Source organism: Camelina sativa, chromosome 9, assembly GCF_030686135.1.
Source record: "Camelina sativa cultivar CO46 ecotype springtype chromosome 9, ASM3068613v1".
In the NCBI taxonomy this organism is placed as follows: Eukaryota; Viridiplantae; Streptophyta; class Magnoliopsida; order Brassicales; family Brassicaceae; genus Camelina; species Camelina sativa.
Genome location: NC_141888.1, coordinates 2,683,592 through 2,698,105, shown reverse-complemented (window position 1 = coordinate 2,698,105; position 14,514 = coordinate 2,683,592). Strand labels below are relative to the sequence as shown.

General features: G+C 36.3%; 3 protein-coding genes and 1 long non-coding RNA gene across 8 annotated transcripts; 2 read left to right on the top strand and 2 right to left on the bottom strand.

The window, feature by feature from the left end:
• Positions 1-998: 998 nt before the first annotated feature.
• LOC147937631 (uncharacterized) lies at positions 999-2,447 on the top strand. The gene is made up of 3 exons (XR_015565942.1): positions 999-1,191; positions 1,335-1,450; positions 2,030-2,447. It is a non-coding gene; the product is annotated as an uncharacterized LOC147937631 (long non-coding RNA).
• Positions 2,448-3,101: 654 nt separating this feature from the next.
• LOC104710259 (putative inactive purple acid phosphatase 9) lies at positions 3,102-5,960 on the bottom strand. Its single transcript, XM_010426834.3, has 2 exons — positions 4,593-5,960; positions 3,102-4,525 (listed from the first exon to the last, which is right to left on the bottom strand). Exons 1-2 carry the CDS (start codon positions 5,292-5,294, stop codon positions 3,257-3,259), a joined length of 1,971 nt encoding a protein of 656 aa, XP_010425136.2. The 5' UTR covers positions 5,295-5,960; the 3' UTR covers positions 3,102-3,256.
• Positions 5,961-6,715: 755 nt separating this feature from the next.
• LOC104710257 (nodulin-related protein 1) lies at positions 6,716-7,651 on the top strand. The gene has a single exon (XM_010426831.3). It carries the CDS (start codon positions 6,903-6,905, stop codon positions 7,464-7,466), a length of 564 nt encoding a protein of 187 aa, XP_010425133.2. The 5' UTR covers positions 6,716-6,902; the 3' UTR covers positions 7,467-7,651.
• A 231-nt stretch (positions 7,652-7,882) lies between these two features.
• LOC104710258 (uncharacterized) lies at positions 7,883-10,489 on the bottom strand. Of its 5 annotated transcripts, none has more exons than XR_015565941.1 (7): positions 9,970-10,145; positions 9,542-9,837; positions 9,284-9,448; positions 9,048-9,194; positions 8,680-8,878; positions 8,328-8,579; positions 7,883-8,231 (listed from the first exon to the last, which is right to left on the bottom strand). XR_015565941.1 is itself a non-coding variant. In XM_010426833.2 (6 exons), the coding sequence occupies exons 1-6, from the start codon at positions 10,028-10,030 to the stop codon at positions 8,138-8,140; spliced, it is 1,383 nt and encodes a 460-aa protein (XP_010425135.1). In that variant the 5' UTR covers positions 10,031-10,489; the 3' UTR covers positions 7,883-8,137. The 5 variants fall into 5 exon arrangements, 2 of the variants coding, with proteins under 2 accessions (XP_010425135.1, XP_010425134.1); XR_015565939.1 differs by having other exon boundaries at positions 8,680-8,968; positions 9,542-9,840; positions 9,970-10,144; XR_015565940.1 differs by having other exon boundaries at positions 9,542-9,840; positions 9,970-10,144.
• Between the last annotated feature and the right edge of the window lie 4,025 nt (positions 10,490-14,514).

Sequence of the window (14,514 nt, the reverse complement as noted above, 5' to 3'; positions counted from 1 at the left end):
ACATACAAAAGAGTGAGTCTTTCCCAAATGCTCGATCATCCTCTACCTTATCGCAGCGTCTCTAATCTTCCTACTTGTAGCGTACATTAGGTCTATGCCCTTGCAACACAACAAACGGTGTCTTGCTCCTATTCACACACTCCAGATCACTCTTCAAAAAGCTATACTGCTTCCCTCCTCTAAGAAACTCAGTCTCTGTCAAAAAGCTATTAAAAATGCACGACCTTTTTTTCTTGAGTACTCAAGATCATTATTATTCAATGAATATTATTTTGCTGTATAAAAGAAAGAACAAAGGAATGTGTTAACAAAGAAAGAACAATGAACATTATTTTTTGTATTAAACTAATAAATTTTCCATAACACAAGTACAGTTACCTCGTTTAAGTGCGGTGATTATAAAGGCTCTAAACTGAAATTATCACTGTAGAGTTCATACAGATTATCACTGTAATGGACAAAAATATTGCAGAACTTGACATTATCATCTTATAAAACTACAATCATGTTATGGTCTTATAAATATACATAACTTGATATTTTAATTGTTATATAATTATAACAAAAGAATGTAAAGTGGATGTGATTTATTTTTGTGTATGAGTTTTTTTTTTTAAATGAACTTATATAATTATAGTTTATAGTTACACCATGAAAGATATTCATTATTAATAATTTGTAACAGAAAATTCATGAAAAAAAAATACATAGAGACATTAGATCTTAAACAACTTTTGCAAATAAAGTTTAAGTTTTTTTTTTTTTTAAAGCTCCACGGTTATCTTATAAAAAAAGTGAATCGTCTCGATGCAATTCACCAAATAAACGGATATGTTATTTTTAGTTACATGAATAAGCAAAATGTGTCAAAGTTCAAAAAGCAAATAATTAGAGAGAGAGAGAGAGAGAACACACGAATTAGTAAATTACCATGGCGATGAAACGACAGCGTTTGACGATGGAAGCTAATATTTTGTTCGGTCATTAGAAAGAGCCGTTACAATACTTTGGACGCGTGGATTTGTTTAGAAAAAACTATATCTCTCTCTCTCTGTATATGATTCCAATTAGGGTTTTTGATTCGTCCAATCTCTCTCTGCTCTTCTGCTTCTTTCATCTCCGGTCAAATCCGTTTACTCAGAGGGGTTCTACGCCACCGCATCATACACCGACGGAATTCTCAACAAAAAGGTCCGTTTCTGATCTCTTCTATCCATCGCTCATCTCACGATTGTAGGGTTTTTTTTTTTTTTTTTTTGAATGTCATAAGAATCTGGTGAATCTTATTCAATTTGTATCCTTACCGTTGATTGGGTATTTTCTCTAATCTTAAGGTCTTCGATTCTTCTTGTCTCTGATCCTCGACCTCGGCTTCTCCATCTCCGATCAAATCCGCTTTACCAGAGAGGTTCTACGGATCTGATTTGTCGCGGAAGTCTTCTACTAGCAGGTCATGAGAACTTTCTTTTCTTATCTCTTCAATTCCTAATCTCACGAGTTTATGGTGGTTCTTATAATATTTTTGGAAACGATGTGCTTGCTTCATGAACGAGATGAGACAAATTTCAACATACATTTCAATTGTTTATTGCGGTTTACTTGGATCTGTATTGATTATGTAACTTGATTTTGTGACTATAATGGTAAAGAATTGTTAGCCTTTTTCACAACATATGTGTTTGTTTTGTTTAGGTTCTGATTAGGATTTTTTGGTGTTACCAAAAAGAGTACGAGTTACATAGATCCATTGCTAATCTTAGTTTTACTTCGACATATAAATTGATTCAGTAACACTTGATTTTGAGATTATTATGTCAGAAAGTTAGTTTTTTTTTTACAATATATTTGTTTTTTTCTTGTGTATGTGTGTTATGCATCTTTTGGTCGTGATATAGCTGGACAATGGTTTTTAGTCTAGTTTAGTATTGTCGTGAACTTAAGTTGTTATGCTGAAACTGACTAATGGCTCATTCCTGAGATAGATATGGCTCAGTAATCTGATGATATCTTTTATTTAACATATGAACAGGCTGTTGGACCATACAACCCTCTGAAACCAAGGGAGCAAAGCAAATGGAAAAGGTTAGATTTGGTGTTGCCTATTCTAATGTTGGGACATGAATAAGAAATGGGTTGATGATGGTTAGTGCATCAAATGAGGTAATTTAAATTACCTCTTTACAAGTCCCGTGTTGCCTATTCAAATGCCTCGGCTTGGTATTAGACTTTTCTTATGATGAGTCTCCAAATCAGAGATGGAATGATGGTGGTGCGTGAGTGAGAAAATCTGTCCTGTGTTGCCTATTCAAATGCCTCGGCTCGGTATTAGACTCTTCTTATGATGAGTCTACAAATCAGAGATGGAATGATGGTTAGTGCATGTGAGAAACTTGAAAACGCCCAATTTTACAGGTCTCGATAAGGAATTCAAACACCAAGTGCTTCAATAACATAAACCCAGATGGAAATATTCTTAAAGAATACCAAAAGATAAAATTTGAAAAACAGAAGAAAAAAAATACGACTTTACAAAAAATCTTAGATGAGATGACGACGGAGCAGACATTAAAAAAGAAAAAGGCGAATCAATGACAGTTCTTGGGTTATTAATTTCTTTGTCAAAACAGAATTGAAATCTCTTTGTCTCTGCAAATTTGTTTCTTTCTATCAATGGTTCACGGGAAGAAGAAGAAGAATCGAAAGCGGTTATATATACGTATGTGTATGTCACAAGTAGAAGTCTTGTAGCACATTTGGTATTGAGTCGGGTGAATGTATGGAGAGGTCAATGGTTCGACTCATCAGCTGTCATTTTTTCAAACAAATTAATTTTAGTGAAACTACGTCGTTTTGTTCATCTACGTGGCATCCCAATCAGCTACACTAACGGTTTAATTAACGGCATCTTCTGATTGGTAGGTTTTGGCCACATTTATAAAGTTTAGGTAGTAAATTCAAATTATATATTAGTTCATGTAGTTTTAAGCACACTTGAAAGTTTCGGATAGGAATACGATAAAGCAAGTAAGTTCATGGGGGAATTGGCCGTTTTCCCTTCTTTTGAGTGTATGCAACTATTGAGGAAATGAGTTATCTATCTCTTTTGTGACCAAAAAATGTCTTTGAACTTTTGAAGCAAAAAAAATAATAATGTGTGTAAGCTTTTTATATGGTACCTGACCTCGTAAGATATAGTATAAGAATGCTATACAAACCTGTGTGTGGCAAACAAACAAACAAAAACATATCAGTTGAATCACGTCTCCTCGGTTTTCATTTGGATCCAACTACCATTAGATGATCCAACTCCAGATTCTCTCTTTTTACGACTAAAGAAACCAACAAGATACCCCAAAATCCCTCCCAAAACCATCACACTTGCTCCTTCAATGTACCACAAGACTGCAATATCAGATTCAGATCCAAATTTTTCATCTCTACCATCATCATCACTACCGCTAATGACTTCCCCAGAAGCCAAAATCTCAACCACATCATGAACTTCTCCGTCATGGTTTCCCACGTAGGAAAGAGTGAGTCTTTCCTTATTAGCAACCAAACGAGTGTACCCAAACTCGCCTCCACGATACATTGAGTTTGCAGGCTGAGGAAATATCGGGACATCCTGGTGATTAGGTCTCGGTTCCCATGTAGGTTGCGTATCTTTACCAGCCATACCAATCACAAGATGAACAGGGCTTCCTTGCCAACGTTCACCACAAGTGTTGTTACTAATCGGACAAAACCTTTCGTAATTATGAACATGTCCCCATAAAGCAACCGTCACATTGTTCTTCACTAACAACGGTTCCAAATGCTCTATCATCCTCTGCCTTATCTCAGCATCTCTGATCTTCCTACTCGTAGTGTACATCGGTCTATGCCCTTGTAACACAACAAACGGTGTCTTGCTCCTATTCACAGACTCTAGATCACTCTTCAAAAAGCTATACTGCTTCCCTCCTTTAAGAAACTCAGTCTCCGTCGAAATATAAACGAAATGAACCGAACCCATATCATAAGAATAGTAAAGGTTCCGAGTATGAGAAGGTCCCTGAACCATACCCGTGGCTTCAGATGAATTACCAGGCATGTTGAACTTAACACTATACGGTACACCACATTCACCACCACTATCTTTACCATAGATATAAGCTGACCAATCTGGTTTCCAAGGCTGGTTAGGCCAATCATACTCATGGTTACCAATACAAACATGGTATGGTACTCTAGAAGCAATAGGCTCAATCTGAGCAAAGAACTCATCCCAAATCCACGAGTAACCTTTCGCATAACTTATATCTCCAATGTGAGATACAACCGCTGCCTTACCATCACCTAAAGCTTCAATGTCTCTTAGAATCCACTTCACAGTTGATAAACTCTCATCTTCACCACGAATGAATGTTCTGTAAGGTGTTGAACATCCCATATCTCCAAACATGAAAGCTAACGTTTCTTCTGAGCTCTCGTTTCTTGAAACAAAGCTATAGACTTCACTCCATCCTTTCAAATCACTCCCAACCTGATTTAATCAATTCAAAAACTCAATCTTTTGATTCGAAACAACACTTAAAGATTCGATTTTTTACCTGATAAAAGTAGTTAATCCCTTGTTTCAGATCCTTCATCACAGCGTCAAAGGTCCAACCTGGATCTCTCCATCCGATTGTCGAATTCGCCGGCGCGTGACACATATGTTCTCTCTCGTACCTAACTCCACGCGCCACCGCGATGTTATCGAGCTTGTCCTTAACCTCACCGTATCGAGCTTCTCGTTCCTCTCCATCTCCGGTTACAAACATCACTCTCATCTCGTTGGTATTATCTGTGTAGCCCAAATGAATCTGCTCCGGTCGGTTAGCGGAGAACCGGAAATTTAATTGGTTTGATTCGGTTAAAAGATGGCGGGTTCCGGGTAACGGGTTGTGATCATGGTCTAGGTGTTTCGGGTTGATCTCGGATTGGGTCCAGTGAAAGATCCGGAAAGAGTAATTTGATCTGAGATTGGTTAAGGGAAGTGAAATCGAACCCGACCCGGATTGCCAATCGGGCGAATCGGATAAGAATTTGTAGCCGATGAAGTGATCGTGACGAGATTCCGGCGGTGAGTAGATTCCTAACCAATCGAGATCGGACGGTGACTCGACGCCGGACCATTTGATCACGACTGTGTCGCCGGATCGGTTTAAGGTTTGGGGAGAGAATGAGATCGTGGGTTTTGAATAAACAGATGAGGAGGTGAAGATGAAGAGGAAGAAGAAGAAGAAGAGAGAGTAAACGGCGGCGATCATGATGACGGTGGCTGACGCGGCGGAGGATGGTCGTTAGTCAAAAAAGTCAACGTTTTTATTTATGAGTTTTAGTTTGGTTTGGTTTCTTTTTTGGGGTTTAGAAGAGTTTTGAGTTATTATGAAGTCATTGTTTTCAAAGACTTTGGAACCAAACTTGATTTATGACTTTACAACCAAACTTGATTGGGATTTATGACTATTGATTGAACTTCAAAATTAAATATCTAATGCTCTTTTTTTTAGAGTAAAATAAAAATATTATGGTATGAAACTATTAATTAATTTCTAAATTTACATTTTTTTGGTTTTAATATTTATCAACTAGTTTCATTGTTAAATCAAAACATGAATTTTTATTTAGTTTTGCAAGTGTTTTAGAATATGCTTAATGGAATAAGTTGTGTCTGTTTCAGACGCAAATCTAATGGTATAACACAATCAAAAGCACAAAATTAAGAGTATGAATCAAAGAGTTAGTAAGGTGAAATAAATGGAACAGGGGAGATTCAAAGGGGTGACCTGAGAACACAAACTCAATGATTTCAAATAGGAATGTAAAGAAACCAGAGGATCTGTGTTCTCATGGCACGCCTTTGATATTTCACCTCCTGTTGATTTCTCTTATCTTCTCCATACTTACTTTTAAGTTCCACTCTTTTATTTCACATATATAATAAGTTTCACCATATACAAATTTATACCAGTTTCAGTTTCTTCTTCTTATTGGTCTTAGATTTTTTTTGTTCACTTGTGTTCTGTCATAATAATGTGGTCATCTTGCTGACAAAAAAAAAATCATTAACAAAGTGTGGTCATCTTCACCACATCCTTTTCTGATTCACCCACGACATCATTTCAATAGAAATTGAAATGATTCACACAAAGCTGGGCTCAAATATATCTATATGTGGGCTATTGATGTGCCCTTAAGGGCTTGCTTCTCCACTGATAAGCCTATCCAAAATTCATCTAACGTACGCTACTATTTAAATAGTTTAATTACTCTGCCGACAAAATCATAGAATGGTGAAGAGTTGAGGACTTTGAGGTTAGGTGGCATCAGGACCCTTTTATCCGTGCCACTCATCAAAGCTTCAACCAATCGATAATTTAAGTGTAGTGTTTGCTCTATGTACTCTACATTTATGATCAAGAATCCAAGATTATACTAGCATTTATGTACTCTACATTTATGATCAACAATCAAAGAAAATTCATCAATGGTCTATAATCAATTCTACCAAAAAAAAAAAATGTTCTAGAATCAAATTTTACCAAGACCGGTTCTGAGGGTCGAGCTTGTACGAAATGGTCAAAGTGTAACAAAGCATTAATGTAACAAAATACACCAAGAAAAACAAAAAAGAGCCGTATAATTCACACCATTAAAAGTAGATCTATGGCGTTAGAAGCGTGACTATAAATATCCCATTATCTAGTGGATAAAGATAAAGGGAACAAACAAAAAAACTAGTGGACAAAGAAATAAATAAAACACTAATTTCTGAATTTATCAATAAATACCCAACGCATAACTTTGTTATTGTACATTTTCCAATTTCAAGACAAGAAAAAACTTTTTTCTTTGAGACATAAAAAACATCAAACATGGATTTCTTCACCGATCAAGTAAAGAAGAAGTTCTCCGACAAGAAACCGGAGAGCTCGGATCCGGAGCCGAACCACAACAAGAACAAACCAGATCACACCGAGCCAACAACACATAAACCGGTTTCCAACACCGATCCAACAGCACATAGGCCAGCTTCCAACGCTGAGCTCATGGCTAGTGCCAAGATCGTGGCCGAAGCTGCTCAAGCCGCTGCTCGTAACGAGTCAGACAAGCTCGACAAAGCAAAAGTCGCCGGAGCCACCGCTGATATCCTTGACGCCGCTTCTAGATACGGCAAGCTCGATGAAAAGAGCGGTGTTGGTCAGTACCTCGAAAAGGCGGAACAATATCTCCACAAGTACGAAACTTCCCACTCTCACTCATCCGGCGGTGGAAGCCACGGTACTGGTGGCACCGGTGGAAGCCACGGTGGTGTTGCAACCGGGGGAAGCCACGGTGGTGCAGCTGGAGCACCGGCGTCTAAGAAAGAAGATGACAAGTCAGGAGGTGGCCATGGGTTTGGAGATTATGCTAAGATGGCTCAAGGTTTCATGAAGTGATCCATTAACGTTTTAATTAGTAGAGTAAAAATAATGATGTCAGTAACTATCTTCTATAATTACTTTTAGTAAGCAGTTGTTTTATGAATTAGTCACTGTTGGATACTTGGATTTGTGTATGGTTGAGGAACATTATGATGATGTTAAGTACTTTCTCAATTTCTATAAGAAATATTTTCTAGGTATTTTTTTTTTCTTGTTTTTCTTAAGTTTTTAATGCATTTTTATAAATTAATGAAACAGATATTTAAATAATAGAAAATGTTCAAAGATCTTAGGTTAGTTAAGAGAGGTGGAGTGATGCATGGAATTGGACCAAACCAAGAGGGCTAGACTGAGAAGTAGCTTGAGCAAAACGTGTAAATGTGATGCGATTAGGAGGCGTCTGATCAAGACCGCCTCGCAGGCTTACATTCTAATCAAAAGCTTTGTTCTGTTTTTGTAATTATGTCTCAGTACTCTTCTTCTTAAGTTTTAACTTTTAAGGGTTCAAGGAGAATTAATGAATTTTCCTATCAAGACCTTTATCCATGTTCTGATATTTCTCACAAGAAACCGCCAAAAATAAACAAAACAAAAAAAGTAAAAGAGGGCTCAAATGTTGTCACCTCCCCTAATTACGTGACAACATTTGGTTGCTGATTTGCTCCTCTTGAAATAGGAGAATTCAATCATATGGGCGACCTAACTTCTTCCTCGAGTCCAATTAATTCTATAACTCTCTGCACCCCCTCAACGATTTCCTTGACAGAATCGGACTCAACGCTGCCAAAAATTGTATCCATCAAACATCCTTCCATACATTTCATAATTTGAGCACATAAGACAAATATATAGTTGAGAGTGGACACTGGAAAATACCTGTTGTCTCCTAAAGACAAACCCATCTTATTGGTAATACCCTCCAAGGCTTCTTTCCATTTCTTGATCTGATCTCCACTAGAAGCTTCGGCTAGCCTCCAGAAATTTTTACCGAACTCACTGTCACCTGTTTGTTTTCTAACGTCTCCTGCCTCCACCTTGTAGAATATTGGAATGACTCTGAGCTTTCCTAGATCCGCAAGTTTGTTCATCTTAACCAACTCATCCATACACCACCTAGATTCTGGATATCTATATCAAAGAAAGTTACTATGATTCTTGAGTCTTATGTCTAATCTAGTATACCTCTAAAGTAGAGATTATAAACTACGTGAAAGAATAGTATACAAACCTAGTAGAGAAGATTGCGAGTGCAATGCTCGACTCTTCGATTCTTACAAATAGATTTTTAAGGTCTTTGCCTCGCTGCTCGTATTTGTCTACGAACAACTTGATGTTGTGCCTCTCGAAAGCATCACCGAGGTGACTGACAAAGTTGTAGCGCAGTTCCTCTCCCCGGAAGTTCAAGAACACTTGATGGACCTTCTTAGCTGGAGACACCGTCATATATGACATGAACAAGGAATGGAAACTTGTGAAATGATGAATTAGAAATGTGGCCCTGTTTGTTTCCGTTTGGCCTGAAATGGACGAGGACGAATTCGAGTTCGCTTGATTGAAACAGCGACAGGACTCACAGAGGCCACTGGTATTTGTTACCTTTGAGTTTTCTAGAGAGACTGATGATGATATGATTTTGCCAGTGAGAGCCAGCAAGAGGATGATGCCTAGGATCAAGTTGTTGAGATAGGTATGCGGTGGTTTCTTGCGGTTCCTATCTATAGCTTCCTCTGTAATAAATAAGCCCTGAAAAGGAAATCAATATCATCTTTAAAAGTCCAACCAACACATGTTAGAGCTAAATGAAACATATAACAGAGCAAATTAGTCAAAACCTGCGCATTAGGACAGTTGTTGTCAGTGAACACCGTGGTTGGGGCCAATACCTCCTCACACGGCGGAGAGAGTTCTTCATCAGGACCAGCTTTGTGGACGTCTCCTCCTTGTTCACCCGTATAACTTACGTTACAGATAACATAGGTCCTCCTAACAAAGTCCACCTTTGATTTGACAGCAAACAAAAAAATCATTAAATGGAAACAGAAAGAAAGGTGCCGCCAATTGAAGCATTTGAAATTAGTATAGTTGGTTACCTGATCAGGATTCAAGAAAGCGACATGGAGCTCGTACATAATCCAAGGAGTCAAAACTCTAGCAACTGCATCACCTTGATAATACTGACGCGTCCTCAAAACCGCGATCCCTTTGCTAACTTTCTCACCATCGGTTAGCCAATTAGAATCGGTAAGCCAATCAGCATCGATGACTTTATCAGCACCGGGTCCGGTAGTAAGTCTCCATGAGCCAGAGCTAGTCTTCTTTTTCACAGACCTGTACCCCTTTCGATCGAACTTGTACACTGCTTCTTTCAATTCGATCTTCCGTGTTGCTGCTGCCTCACACACAAGTCACACCACTCCAAACAGAATTAGAAAAAAAAAAAAAAAATGATCGATTATGAGAAAGAAAGATCACGGACACGACACGAAACGACCTTGGGATTTAGAATGAGAAAACTTACGTGTGACGCGCCCTTTCTTCCCCAGATCCTGTTCCGGCGTCTTCAGCAAGCTCTCCACCATTTTTGTGTTTTCTTTTCCTCTCTCTTTCCCTATGTCGATGTTCCTACTACTTCCCACTCACTCCCAAAATTAAAGAAATGCTGAATAGTGAATGTGACAATGAATTGAATCGATGATAATATATAGAGAAATATATTAGAGAGTTCTTTTACCAAAAAAAAATATATATTTGTATATTAGAGTTTAGATATCTTGGTTTAGCTATACTGGTTAATGTTGATTTAGCTTTAGACTCGGTTTACATGTCGATTAAACTTGAATGAAGACATGTTCTCAAGTATGATTTCTCTCCCTATCAAAGTACTGTAATAAAATAGAGGGAAAAAAGTCAACAAAAGTGTGTCACATCGAGAGGTTTGTACGTGTATAAGATTTTTTCAGGATTTTGAGAATCTATTTGTTTTTTTTTCTTATCAATAAAATATGATCATCTGCTTAAATGAATTACACGGAAGAGACACAACTTGTTAAAATAAAAGTAATTATAATGCGAGAACCCATTGGTTTCTTCTTTTTTTTTATTGGATTTTTCTTCAAATAACAAGAACTGATTCGGTTTTAAAATTTGATGTGCTTAACTGGCATCACGTGTCACCTTTGTATTCTGTCGTTGACATGTCGTTTTTGAGATGTCGGTTGGAATGTTTCTGCAAAATCCATGTTTGCTTTGGATATGCTCAGTTTAGGATAAATTTGAGTGTATAACCCAAAAAAAAACAAAAACTTGAACTCGTTCAGTAACCACTTTAACTATGAAACTCCCAATATATATGATATGTTGTATATTTCCTGTACTAATGACCAATTTTGTTTTAATAGAATATGATTAATGTAAACCAGCTAATCCGGAAAAATATTTTGCTTGCAAAACGTGATACAATACAAATTTTTTCGTGCCAAATTATTTGATTTTATTTTTTTGCTACGAAAAAATCTATTTGTCATTATTTACTAGTTTATAGAATAATGTATATCGAGAAGAAAAAATAATTCTTATTAGTTAATTCTTTTTTCAATTCTCATGTTACTTAAAAAGGTTTGTTAATTGTTATCATTGCTTTTGTGATTCTGTTACAATCTAGTGTTTGTGACACTTTGACATTTTTTTTTTGTTAATACAAATATTAATTTATTTAACACAAATTTCAGAATAACATGAATCTGATGAGATTCTTAAATAGTGCGCTGGGTTTTTAAAATATGACTATGCACTATGCACATGCAGCGTATCCTGCTTCAGCTTCTCCTTTTTTTTTTTTTGGTCTGAAGGATTTGATTTTCATTGATAATATCCAAGGTAAATTACAAACAGCCGGCAAGAAAAACCATTCTTTCCAGAGACTTAAGCCGGCGAGTAAGAGAACACTCCCGGAGGCTAATACCAAACAAGGTAAAACTAAGGGGAAAAAACCTAGATAAAGAAACATTCATTCAACTACTTTCCGGAACAGATTCCAGAAATCCAAAAACAAAAACATAAAACCTTAACCTTTGAAATTAAAACCAGATCTGAGACAAGAAAAACACACAAACGGGTTATAATACAAGATTCTCCTTTACCTAGGGTTAAAACCGAATGAGAGTGCCATGCGTCCTCTTTATGTTGCTCCATATGAACTACCAGAGGCGGTAAGACAACAAACAAAGCCTAGAAACTCTTCAGGATGAGTGACTCTTGGAAGCAGGAAGGAGATCTAGATCTACGGTGGTGAAATTTCTTCATCTGAGGCGGTGTAGAAACGTTTGGAGACTGCCTCTGCCTTGAAAACGGCCAGATCTGAAGCGAAACTTGACGAAGAATACAGAGACAAGTAGCTGAACCCACGGTTGAGAAGGTTTGAGGTTAAAGATTTCTAGATCTGAAAATCTAGATCTGAGGCCGTTGAAAGAAAAATTGAGATGGATGAACCGCAACAGAAAAGAAAACAACTAATTAAAGAGGAAGATCCAGCTCCGGTGCTAAGAAAGCCACCGGAGCCGAAAACCCTAGGCGGCGGCGGTTTTGTTTGTAGAAAGAAGCGAGAGCATATTTAGAGAGAGAGAAAGGTTGTTTTTTCCCTGCTTCAGCTTCTCCTATAGTACTCCTATCTCACTGACCACTGTATCCTCCTCGTATTTGTCCATCTATAAAAAGATTACAATGTTTTCTTTTTGCTCCCAAATAATAATGGTATTATTTTTCTATGAATAACCAAAAAATAAATATAAAAAATCATATAACAAATTCCAAATTTGTATATCTTTTTTTTTTTTTTTTAACTTAAAACAATTAAGAATTTAAGAAAAATGTAAAATGATTGTTTCTTAAAGCAATAAATTATTACTTAATTATGACCAATGAAAAACAAATGTGTAAAAGGGCCATTAAACAAGCCCACTATGAGAACCCATTGGTTTTTAATTTTTCTGCTCAGATTCAGTTCTTTAAATTTTTATAAATCACACTTAACTTAGGTCTCGTCGTTGTGTATAAACTTTCCGAATTTATCTTCTAACTTGGAAAAAAAGTTTGAACGACAATGAAAATCGATGCTCCGAAGCAACCAGAGTCGAAGCAGATCAGAGACGAAGAGCTATTCAAAGCAGCGGAATGGGGTGATCATAAAGATGTAATCTTTCTCAGTATATTCAATATATCCTAGTTGATCTCTGAATATCTTAATGAAACAGATCTTCAAATAGGAATAAAATATTCAAAGATCTTAGTTTAGTTAGAGAGGTAGAGAGTAATGCATGGAATTGACCAAACCAAGAGGGCTACACTAACAAGTGGCTTGAACAGAACGTGTAAATGTTATGCGATTAGGACTTGCAGGCTTACATACGCTTCTTTTAATCAAAGCTTTGTTTTGCTTTTGTAATCACTAGGAAAGCGACCCGTGCGTTGCCGGGGAGGTAAAATCCTAAATTGAAATTTAACATTTGTAATTCATCCTAAATTCTTTATTTTCTCAATCAATTTGATCATTTTCACTTCTTGCTATTGCTTTCAACTGATTAAAAAGCCAAAAATTCATTTCAATGTTATTATATTTTAGGTTGTCACACACAAAAGTGAGCCTTTTTTAGAGCTTGATTTACTATGAACATTACTTTTAACCATATATGAAATTTCATTTATGTTTGTCTCCGACCATATGGTGCTATATATTGGTATCCTTTCTTAATTCGCTATTAGAAATTGTCTTTGTTGTTGATCATTATCAATCGAAATACATACGAGACTGCTTCTCTCTTTGTTTATTTACTGTATAGAGAAAATACTAAATGCCACTTGTCGAAGGAAGGTCGAAGATTGGGATCGGAGTAGATGGCTGGATTGAGTTTTGTTTCCCCTTCACTTTGATACGCGATTTCTCTTTCCATAGATTACTGATTCACAAATCACAATCAATATTCCGATGATGTAAGCAAGTGGAGTTTGTATACAAATGATTTACTATGAACATTACTTTTAACCATGTATAAAATTTCACTTATGCTTGTGGATGTTTTTTTCTCTCACTTTTAGATATGTACAAAACCAAGTTTTATATGACCGACCAATCAAACCTAATGGGTTAATATAGAGTAACTCACATTCTTCGGCTACAACTTTTAGAGATATATATTTGGCTATAATGCTTTCCACAGTTACATGCATGTTGGTGTCACGTTTTCCCTCAGAAGACCCCCTTCTTTCCTCCCTTTTAATGGGTTAATCTTGATTGCCTTATTTCCTACTAGCACATTTGATACATGGATTTGTAATATTTGCTTCAAATCACATATTCCTCTTTGGAAAAGAAAAAAAAGCAAGACGTAACAGACTAAGAATGCATATAGACAAAAACTTGTACACTCATCAGCTATTCAATCAAAGCAATTCAATTAAACTACAAAAGTTCAGAAAATTAATAAAATATAGAACAGAGAATTTTATGTTGGTCTCTCCCAATCCATCCCATTCCACCGTGTCGGCTGCTCTCCTTCCAGGCTGCATCCCCCTCTATTTGATTTCCCACTTATGTCTATGAATCGGTACCATCATGTTTTTCAATAAACGATAGCGAAAACGAAGTTGATATGGTGAAACAGGTGATAATAATATCTCACCTTTTGATGTTCTCTTCTTTAGGTTAAACACTAATTTTATAAATTTCTTGCATTTTCTTTTTTTTTGGCAGATTCCAGATCACTCTAAAAGTGACTGTTATACATTATGTTTTTAAAAAGTTGTATATACAGATTAGAAAGTCATCAAAAACTAAATAAGTTACCTTTAGTAGATCTTTTCTTTCTAACTTGACTTGTCATTTGGTCGTGCTTACGCTTTCTAGAATTTGATTTTGTGTTGTCACAAGTATGTCTGGCTTTTTCTTCGGCACTCTCTATTTCCATGCTCATTTGTAATATTTCTATATATTATTAAAATGTTTTATACCCAGAAAGTATAAGAAATTATAATTCAACTAAAATTTTTAAAAACTTTATTTACAAAAAAT

Bases quoted from the DNA above. Each gene is read 5' to 3' on its own strand.
- LOC104710259 (XM_010426834.3), bottom strand. From the start codon at position 5,294: ATGATCGCCGCCGTTTACTCTCTCTTCTTCTTCTTCTTCCTCTTCATC. The intron at 4,526-4,592 runs GTAAAAAATCGA...TGATTAAATCAG, and splicing joins GGATTAACTACTTTTATCAG to GTTGGGAGTGATTTGAAAGG.
- LOC104710257 (XM_010426831.3), top strand. From the start codon at position 6,903: ATGGATTTCTTCACCGATCAAGTAAAGAAGAAGTTCTCCGACAAGAAA.
- LOC104710258 (XM_010426832.2), bottom strand. From the start codon at position 10,030: ATGGTGGAGAGCTTGCTGAAGACGCCGGAACAGGATCTGGGGAAGAAA. The intron at 9,195-9,283 runs GTTTTGACTAAT...TTTCCTTTTCAG, and splicing joins ACAACTGTCCTAATGCGCAG to GGCTTATTTATTACAGAGGA. The intron at 8,232-8,327 runs GTATTTTCCAGT...AATTTTTGGCAG, and splicing joins TTGTCTTTAGGAGACAACAG to CGTTGAGTCCGATTCTGTCA.